This window comes from Ixodes scapularis, unplaced genomic scaffold, assembly GCF_016920785.2.
Source record: "Ixodes scapularis isolate PalLabHiFi unplaced genomic scaffold, ASM1692078v2 PGA_scaffold11__112_contigs__length_91849675, whole genome shotgun sequence".
Classification (NCBI taxonomy): domain Eukaryota; kingdom Metazoa; phylum Arthropoda; class Arachnida; order Ixodida; family Ixodidae; genus Ixodes; species Ixodes scapularis.
Window position 1 is genome coordinate 11,451,270 of NW_024609837.1, and position 10,493 is coordinate 11,461,762.

General features: G+C 45.7%; 1 protein-coding gene across 3 annotated transcripts in view; it reads right to left on the minus strand.

Annotated features, from left to right (window-relative positions):
- LOC8043614 (myelin expression factor 2) overlaps window positions 1–10,224 on the minus strand; it is a 29,867-nt gene extending 19,643 nt beyond the window's left edge. The window contains exons 1-5 of one of the 3 annotated variants that reach the window (XM_029974530.3): window positions 10,045–10,223; window positions 5,471–5,667; window positions 4,494–4,554; window positions 4,342–4,435; window positions 3,324–3,596 (exon numbers count right to left, since the gene is read on the minus strand). In XM_029974530.3, the coding sequence (XP_029830390.2) occupies window positions 3,324–3,596; window positions 4,342–4,435; window positions 4,494–4,554; window positions 5,471–5,667; window positions 10,045–10,085 (666 nt within the window). In that variant the 5' untranslated portion in view covers window positions 10,086–10,223. Of the gene's footprint in view, window positions 1–3,323; window positions 3,597–4,341; window positions 4,436–4,493; window positions 4,555–5,470; window positions 5,668–9,516; window positions 9,603–10,044 lie in introns of those variants that run through there. The other 2 variants (XM_040207492.3, XM_040207493.2) reach the window with 2 other exon arrangements.
- Window positions 10,225–10,493: the final 269 nt, after the last annotated feature.

The window sequence follows — 10,493 nt, forward strand, 5'->3', positions numbered from 1 at the left end:
GAGGAGGTGAAGTCCCCCAATTCTCAAAAATACAGAGTAAAAAAATCGAGGGATGTTGAGGTAGAGAACATCGCGGGGCCGCTGGGTCACCTGCGTGAGGCACTCCCCGAGGACGCCTCGATATTCCTTTCTTCCAACTCGGATCACATTCCAATAAGCCACGAACAACCCTGTTCCATAGGCACACCAGTCGAAGAGTGGCCGCAATGGCATGAGAAACTTCGATTGTCGCAGGGCCACGGTCGCCACAGCTACACAGCAATGGCTATGGCTTTCTACCCTAGCCGGTGCTCTCTAGTTGAGTCTAGGGTAGCAAAATAGCTTAACGAGCGATTTTTTGGTCATGCATGTTGGACAGGGTGTCTCACAAATTATTCTTTTGAAATTTCCTGACTTTTCCAGGTTTTCCCTGACCACTCTAAAGGCTGTTAAATATATAAGACCATACCAACACAAGGCATTGAGCATTGAGCACAATGAGGATTATTTTGCACGGGCCTAATCTAACTTGCATATTCTGAAATATTTGGGTTCGTCCAGTCCGGATTAAACAAGCACTTTCTTGCCGCTGACATCGTCAGTGAAAAGGCCACTTCCGGAAACACAATGAAAACACGATGCTCAACCACACACGTCAATAACCAAATAGCAACATGGCCGCCAGATGCACTTTCGGATACTTTCGGCTCAAGGCTTTGATTTGATTGGAGTCTGCGGCTTTCCCATTTGTTACTCGTCGTCCATTGAAGCAGACCAAGTTCTAGGCTGTATAACCATAAATACAACCCAATTATTTGTTTACTAAATCTAGTAGCTCTAACTGGATCTACTGGGTCTTTCAAGGAGCAGCCAGGCTCTTCAAATCGACCGCAAAATTCGGTTTCTTTACCTATCACGCTACGACTTTGTGCAGCGTTGCCCACAGATGGTGCTTTTTTTTGTAAAATTTGCAGAGCGAATTTACCTGAGGAAAAAGTAAAGAGAAAAAAGCTTAGCTCCTATGTTAACGCAGCGAAGCCACCGGTCTTCAAACAATACGGCGCCGTTTTTCACAGGAGACAAGAGATGGCGCAAGTGGTCGCGACGCCAACTTTGCCAACGAACGAGCATACGGTGCCGAGAGCCGGCGTCTATAGGAGACAATCTTTTCGACTCAAAAGCGGAGTGAGGTTTTCTGATATCAATTGGCAATGCATTATTTCATCATCCTTACTAATAAAACATATTGAATGGTCAGATAATCGATTAAGAAATGGTCTGTCGGGATGTCGTCTGCTTTGCAGTTCTCGTTGTTACCGCACCCGTTTTTGTTTCTGTTACTGTTGCCGCCATCGGAACACGCTCCGCTTTTGAGTTGAAAAGATTGTCTGCTAAAGACATCGGCTCTGGTGCCGTATGCTCGTTCATTGGCGAAGTATGCATCGCGACCGCTTCCGCCATCTCTTGTCTCCCATGCGAAACGGCGACGTATTGTTTGAAGACAGGTGGCTTCGCTGCGTTTCCATAGGAGCTAAGCCTTTTCCTTTCTTTACTTTTTCCTCAGTAAGTTTGCGCTTTTTAAATTTTACCAAAACAAAATGCACCATCTGTGGACAACGCTGCACAAAATCGTAGCGCGATAGGTTAAGACACAGAATTTCGCGATCGATTTAAAGAGCCTGGCCGCTCCTTGAAACACCCAATAGTTTAGTGTCGCGCTCTCAATCCAATCCAATCCATGGCTTGGACTGGATTTGTCAGTTCTCTTTGCATCGGGTAGCACACTCTACATGGAATGAGCAGAGCCCGCGCCTCACTCTAAGCAGAATTTATTGCCTATATTTCTGCCCCCAAGTCCTCAAGTCTTTGCTCAGGACACTCGATGGCATTTCCGGCTCATTTTTCCTGACTGGGCTCGCCTTTTGAAAATTTCCCGACAATTCCCGGTTTTCCTAGACGCTAGACACCCTGGTTGGAATAGTCACAGCATAGAAAAAACCTTAAGCCCATATTAAATCAAATAAAAGTGGGCCAAAACCAAAGGCGGTGCAATACTTACGGTGCTGCACTACCTTTCAGAATGAAGCAATTTTTTTTTTCTTTTTTACTTAGGGCCATTTGGTCTCATCAAGTATGCATATGTTGCTACCTTTCTCAGGGCTTATCTTGGAAACTAAAATTTTTGGACGATACAAATATTTTGCGCGACCCCGAGAAATTTGTATCGTCGAGATTCTACCGTGGATTCCATCGCAGTGTCGGCTTAGGGGTGAACGGAGTGTAAGCTTTGTGCACGCTACAGGTTTTCCAGTGTAGTTGCTGCCCCAGAAAGAATATCCAAGAGGGAGATAACCCACTAATTAAACACTTTCAAATAAAATCGAGGAAACGACACAATATGTGGTGGCTTCATAGACCAGGGCGCACATGAAGTGGCCAAAGGGTGTGTCCCCCTCGACAGGAGTCACCCGTCGAGAGGCATTGCTGTTCCTCCGCAGGCACCACCCGCCTCCCCCACTGAACAAAGGAGGAGGCTGGCGAAAACGGAGGGTGTCACAAGGGCACGTCGCACTGACCTCCGTCATACTTCCTGGACAGTACTTCTACCCTGTCACTATTCTAATAAAAAAAAAAAAAAAAATCTGCCGTTTTTTGGGGGATTTTTTAAGGCTGTTTTAAACGCACAGCATTTAGATGGTCTCTCTGCACTCTTCCTTTTGGAAGCCGCTGAAGGACACATTGTGAGAATTTTGCAAACATATAAAGATGTCAGTGCAACATCATGTGAAGCAATGATGTCACGTCATGGTGTGACCTGATATTACGGTGTCACATGTCACGGTGGCAGGTGGTGTTGACTAAAGACCTACAAGTGCTACACGGTTAGAGCGGTTTTGAATTGACATTAGTGTCGCATGACTCCACAACAACCCTATGAGCTGGCCCCATAAATGCTACACCTGTCTAGCATGTTCTGCACTCGGGCAAAGTCGGTCGTCCGTGTAACTCGCAGACGACCGACCTTGTCCGAGTTATAACTTGTGACCCCATCTACCGACAGATGCAGTGAGCGTACGACACAGTGGGCCGTCTGCTCGCTGCACCAGTCGCCAGATGGTGCAACAAGTCACGACCATTGCTAACTTGGTCGTCTGCCACTGATACTGTTTTGATCTCTATGGTCGTCTGCCAACACATCCGCCATTGATTCTGGCAAGTTTCGAGCTCTACGTGTGCAGGTGTTGATTTTTCTGGCTCGTTTTACAGTGGTGGGATCCACTGTGGACACTGCACTTACGCAGGCGAGTGCCGGATTGTGCGGAACGAACGCTGTCCACACTCACATTTGCGACGAAGATGCGGTTGGACAGCGGCCCCACGATGCCAAGGGAGTCGAGGAACTGGGGGCTGAGTCCGTAGGTGTTGTAGCCTCCACCGCCCCCTCCGCCACCTCCGCCGCCACCGCCACCTCCGCGGCCGTAGCCGTCCGACGAGTGACCCCGCCCGTCCCGGTGGTAGTCCCGGTCGTCCATCATGGACATGCGCTCTCCCCCGCCGCCGGATCGGCCGCCACGCGGGACCGGACGTCCCATCCGGTCACGCTCCACGTCAAAGTCCTGCAATTGCGAAGGACCCAGCCAGTGATGAGTTCCTCAGGCAGATTTAGAGCATGCCCCTTGGAGCATGTTTTACAGCGGAGCTGTTAAGGGCTAGTTTCCCTAGCATCGTGTCCCCCACAAAAAAATGAAGACACCGAACTCTGAACACCTACCGCCATCTATGAGCGACGGCGGCAAGCCATGTATCTGGTTACCGCCGTCGCTCATAGATGGCGGCAGCCTTTCCACTCTTGCTTGCTGACTTGCGGCAGGCCATTACTTTCCATTGTACAGCTCCGCTGGTCTTCCTTCTTCACCAGACTGGAAAGGCTGAATGTTTTTTTTTGGAAGATATGTATGGAGCGTGCCTTTTAGAGGATGTCTTTTAGAAGGTGCCTTTGGAGCATGCCTTTTAAAGGATGACATTTGGAAGATGCATTTTAGGGGAAGTATTTTTTTGAAGGTGCACTTAATAGGATGACCTTGGAGCATGCATTTTGAAGGATGATTTTGAGAGGATTCATTTTGGAAGAAGCCTTTAGAGTATGCCTTTCGAAGAATGCGTTTTAGAAGATACCTTTGGAGCATACCTTTTGAAAGGTATTTTCGGAGCATACCTTTTAGAGCATGCCTTTCTTTTTGAAGGATGTATCTTGGAAGGGGATGCCTTTATGCCTTTTAGGGCATGCCTTGCAGAGGGTTGGAGCACATATCTTTGGAGGATGTATCTGATTAGCCTCGCCTATGTGCACGTGTAGCTCACCTCTTTCACGACCAGGAAGCGCCCCTTCATCTCGTACCGGTGGAGAACCTCAATGGCCTTGGGCACGGAGGACTTGTCCTTCAGCTCAACAATCCTGCGTAAAGCCAGGTGTCAGGCGGCCATGCTAAATGCGCAGACGGGAAGGCACTCACCCGCATCCGCGGAATTTGCCGTTCTCATCTTCAAACAGCTCCACATAGGAGACATCTCCAACTGCAATAATGAAAATTTTGCACGCCATTACTCATCATGGAGGTGCCAGCACCTCTAGGGGCCCATTCACACAGTTGCAATTGTTCCAAGGGCTTACGTCCAGTTAGGACCACGAGCCATCGAGACATCCATACTTTTGTATGAAGTGTGGCAACCACTACAAGGAGCAGCCTTTCGTGCGGCATACGAAGTATGGATGTCCGGTGACCCCTAGTCGTATCTCAACATGGTGCGAGTAAATGCAAGCAAACACTCCTCCGTTCACACACTTGCAGCTTTTTAGAACCCTATGCCTTAAAACCTCTTAAAATTTCTTACGACAAAAATACACACTAGCACCATCTATGAGGTGACTCTGGAACTCCATTTCGGTATTTGCAAATCAAAAACACATGCTATCTATGAGAAACTGTCGTTTATAACATCGTCAAAAGTTAAACGAAAGAGAAAGTGAACGTCCACAACTACTTAATAGATGGAACTAGTGTTCCCTCATTGCAAGAGATATTAAGAGGTTCCAACGCTTTCCGAGGACATGCAGTTAGAGCGCCTCAAACAGCCTCAACAAAGAGTACACTCCTTCACCTACTTTTGTGCACTTCCGCTTGCAGGATTATTTTACCCACCATGGACTGGAGGTGCACCCAAGGCAAGGAAACGCAAATGCTCGAAACAGCCTTTAAACCCGATACTAGGACAAGGAAATAAAAAGGTTTTGAAAGTGGAAGACACAGAAAAAGAAGAGACAAATTGCATTTAAATAATTTAGATTTTTCTTTTCCTTTTGTTCATCGCTTCTACTTTTAGAACTTTTCGTGCTCCTTGCCCCAGCATCGGGCTACCTTGTGTTGTGGCTAAAAGTGACAGACGTTTCCACGTGCATTCTGGAGACGCCAACTGACGTCAGGCAGCTGACCTTTGTCGCGGAACAGGTCTTTGATGTCCGTCCACTTGCAATCGAAGGGCACATTCGCCACGTACACCCTGCGATCCGACGGAGCGCGAGAGCGCCGCTCGGGGCGAACGTCGGAGCGCCGGCGGGGGCGCCCCCCGTCCCGACCGCGGTCCGGGCTGTGGTCGAGCGGAGACCGAGACCGCGACCTGTAGTAGCCCCTGCAGAGATCAGGTTCAAAGCCACATCTTAAAAGAAATATTCCACCAATTTCTTCGCAGTTACACTCCAAATTGGCACTGCAAACCAGCGCTGCCAGACAGTGAAATGGACCCTTTTTGAGCAACGAGTCTGGGGGCTTGTCCGCAAACTACAAATGAAGGGCAGCGCAGCATGCCTGTGCACGCCAGAACAAACTATCACCGTGTTAGATATGTCCAAATCGGGTGACACTCGCATGGCGCTCTATTGGCGTCGATGACTCGTGGCATTTATGGCGATTCTCAGCAAGGTGAAATGGAGTATGGTTGCTCCAGTGTCGGCCTGCCTCGTTGTCTGTCATTTGTGACAATATTTTCTTATGCAAGACCGTGCTCCAAAATGTTGTGCATAGTGTTGCCTTGCGGGGATTTCTTTCCCTTCCCACACAACTGGTACAATGTGAATTGATTTGTGTTCAGTAATCACAAAACATAGCTACACTTTGAGTAAAAAGCAACCGGCAACAAGTGGGCAATCTGAGAGACGATGCCGCAGAAATAGCAGTGATGGGAACTACTTCTAAGTATGTCCTCTGCTAGATTGGAACCGTGTTATCTTTAATGGATCGTTTATAAAACATGAACTAGCGGAGCAAGTGAAGGTCCGCGCCATCATATTCGCAACGCTACAAATCTGCATGAACAGTAAAAACCAACATATACATAATATCAAATCAAAGAGGATTGCATTGCTTTTCAAATGACATCAATCTCACAAAACAGTATTTAAAAGGAGATGAGTAATGACCTGCCAAAAAGTACCTAAACTGCCACATTTAGTGGGACCGTGGCCTTAATGTGCCAGTCTTACTGCGGTATTAAACAACTATTGCCGTATTCACCAGGCGCAAGTAGCACCTGTTTAACCACTGACTAGCAACGTCATCGACTAAAATGATCACGTGGCGAGCGATAGTCGCAGTTAAGTGAGTGCTTGGTAGTTACCGGTTGTGTTTAGGGTCTAGTCGCCCCGCGCAACTAGTAAGCCGACTAACAAATCTTAGTCATGGGGTATAACTAAGGTTCTGCGTTTTCGGTTTCTATTTTTTCAAAATTCGGCGTACTTTTTTCGGTGTTTATTTTAAAATTCAATTTTCTGTGTTTTTCGGCGTATATTTATGCCCACAAAAGTTTATCGGCTTTTTTCGGTGAATATAAAATAAACACCAACGGACACCGGATCGGATGATCCTTGTAGCTCTGATACTTGTGATCACTCAAAGAATAACGGCATAGGTACATTGAAAAAGAAATGAGCACTTTATTTGATAAATGTGTGCAGCTCTAGAAGAAACAAGGAAAAACCTGAGAAGCACGAAGAAGTCAGATATGAAGCCTATGCCCGAAAAACATAGAACTTCACCTTCTGTACTTCGGGATTGCGGTATCTTATAATGGTACACCCAGATGTACATTCCCAGGTTCTCCTCTTTCCTTCCTGTTGCTATATGGCCCTGAGCTTCGAGAATGCCCTCTCAACACTAATACTGGACACTGGCGGGCTGAGGAGAGGAAGCGCTGCCTGAGCCAAAATCGGCCAATCAACCAATTGTGACCACCCAAAAGAGACACGGTGCAACTTTGTGAAGCTCAACACAGCATGCAGAGCTTGCATAAAATCAGTCTTCCTTAAAACGAGTTTGAAAACATGCTCGTACATGGCAAAGTTATGAAGCATTTCAGACTTCAAGTTCCGATCGATGGTGCGCACATTAAACCAAAACGTCGTGATGGCATCCGTGTATCCCATACATTCGGACACGTTTCGATAGACACTGTCGTTCTACGTTTTCGCCACGGCCCTGCGGTACGACTGGAAGGTCAAAGTGACCTTTTCCGGTTAAAACTGAATTTTAGAAAATTGATTCGACATACTTTTATCGGTTTTAATAAAAAATTCCGAACCTAAAAACTGACCTTTTTCGGTTAAAACCGAATTTCCGAAAATGGATTCGGCGTACTTTTATCAGTTTAAACCGAAAACTCCGAACCATAGGTATAACTAGTTTAGCCGATGTTTAATGGGTGACTAGCGGTTCAGTGCCATGACCGACTCGATCACTGCTGACCGCCAGAGCTAACGAAGCACTTACTGTCTCGGAACATGGGGGACACATCTAGAAAGAACTGGACGAGCAAACATAGTGTAAGTAGCCATGTTCTACGGTCGCAGATACCGCTAAAGAGATCTCAGCAGGGAGCTGGACGACGAGAAAAAACACATTTACAGGTGCTTCCATCTTTTATGTCGCTGGCAATGCGGCCTTCAGTGTTTCTTCCTTGCATTTTTATTTATTTATTTATTTTTTCTTTGTAAAACCTTTATTCATACAATTAGTCTCTTAACTCTTTTCCTTCCTGATTAACATTTAAAGATTAACCATGTTGAATTAACCTGAGACTGGATTAGAGAAGAAACATCAAAACGTGGAAGGGACAGAAAATAGACCAGACGACGTGGGAAAATAGACAAGACAACTTCTCTACCCCAGTCTTAGGTTAATTTAACATGGTTAATATTCACCAGCTCGCCTGCACCCTTACGTTTTTGTTTTTTTTATTCAAACATTAGTATTTATACGATAAGATACCCACTCACGCAGCTGTGTTTAAGTATGCGTATGCGTCACCTATCTTTTTATGTCCCTTCTGCTTGTTAGTTGTGACTAGATAGTCACCCACTCGCTTCGCGCTCGTGAATACCGCAAAACGAATCTATCCTTAGTCGCCGATTTTTTCGCTGTTCGCGACTACAGCTGCTACTCTTTAACCACTTAACTTTACACAACATTTGCAGCCGCCATTTTCGAAATTAACTGATTCACCCCAAATTATCCCTGGGGCAATGCATACCAGCTAAAAACAAAACAAAAGAACACTGTAGAGGGGAACGAAACAACATCATGAAAATTGTGTTAATAAATACTTGTACTTTACTTTGCACGTATACTGTATTTATAGCACTTTAAGTACATTGTGCCCAGTGTACTTATCATTTTACAGGAAGTACATAACCTCTAATTTATTTTTGAAGATTTTTTTGTATATACTTTCCCCAGCACTGCGAAAAAGTACCGTTTTACTTGGTAGTCATTAAAAAACAATATGTTCACATCTTTAAAAAAAATTGTCACAAATAACAGCATTGCTTCCCAACACTGCAAGTATACCGGTTACATAACTACTAAACTAAGCGGTGTTCGATGAAAAGACGTTCGATGAAACGGCGTTCGATGAAAAGACGTTCGATGAAACGGCGTTCGATGAAATGTCCGGACATAGCGCTGTAGCTCTGCCAAGCGCCACGCGCTCAGCACATATGTTAGACGAGACATGTAGAAATTTGACCCCAAACTCGAACGCCGGATGCGCTCGCTATGTATTACAAACCATTCCACGATTCTTTGCGCCTCACTTTCAAGAAGCCGCCAACCTTACAGAATATGAAAACAAAACTCCACAAAAAGGCGCCCGTGCGCAACGATCTCCCGCCACTACGTCGGTGGCCTTTCTAAAGGACGCAGAACAATCGAATCGGTCGTCAAAAACCATCTGCTTATCATCATTTTTCGTCACTAATACTCTCGTTTTTGTTTCCTCGCAGGTCACACCATCTGAAAAAAGAAAACGCTCGACGGCAAGGTGCACGAAATAATGGCGGATCGCTTTTCTTTTCATTTGCCGGCTTCGGTGGAGCGTTCAGGAAGCCCTACGACTCCCAAACGCGTGGTTGCGAATCAAAAGCGGTGAACCACTCATTTTAATGCGCTTTTAACAGATTCTCCAAAAGAATAAAACCAAAAATCGTACCGGTTCATAGCTGCAGGTGGCTAGGCTTCGCTCGAACACGCAGCGTGCAATTTTTTTTTCTTTTTGCTTTCATTTTTTTGAGAGAGCTGCTTTTCGCGCATGCGTAGTAGAGATAGCGCGCGTGCGACTTCCACGAAACGTTCGTTCGTTGTCCCGATAGATTTGCGAAATACCCCTCCGCTGCTTCCAAAATAAAATCCCAGGCTCCAAGCCCCCCTGCGTTAAAAGCGGCTGAAATAAACGAATGCATATGCATGAAAATAAAATCCACGCGGCTGTGATTTTCACAACCCTATCGCACATCTCCCATGGCTGGTTTACGAAAAAAATCTATCCCGTCACGCTTGCGAAACTTGCAACGAAATCTTCAAGCACCGTCTAAAATGAATTCTGTGATACACGGGGTGGCAGAATGTGTTTATTTGTTTAGATCTTACTTGAAAGCGATGAGCGAACAAACGAATAAAGGAACGGCCCTACAACGATTCGAACGGTGGCGCGTAACGCAGAAAAATATTGTTAACTTACCCCTTCATGCTGCCGTTCTCACCCGAGCCGTTCTGATCCATGCTTTGCGCGTATTAGGTGTGTAAACTGATAATGAGTTTTAATTTTCGGCGTTAAAAAAAACGCCGATCACGATGTGCATAGGATCGGAAAATACTCCGAAGCTGAACAAGTCAACGAGGTAGCGGTAAAAGGCGATTCTTCAACCACGCGCGGCAGAGGACGACTTTGTGCAACAATCCAAAACGTAAAGTTACGTAAAAGGTATATAAATATAATAATTTATAGCATTAATTATTACTTTATAATTAAATATAAAAATATATACCGCGGAAGATACACAAACTTAGAAAACTAAAAGGTCGTCTGGTTTGTTTCGCCTTTCTGCATCGCCTCAATGGGATTGCGTTCCTTTGTTTGGTTGAATTATTTGCTTCAAATACTTCCTTCTAGTCGGTCAAAAACTATCT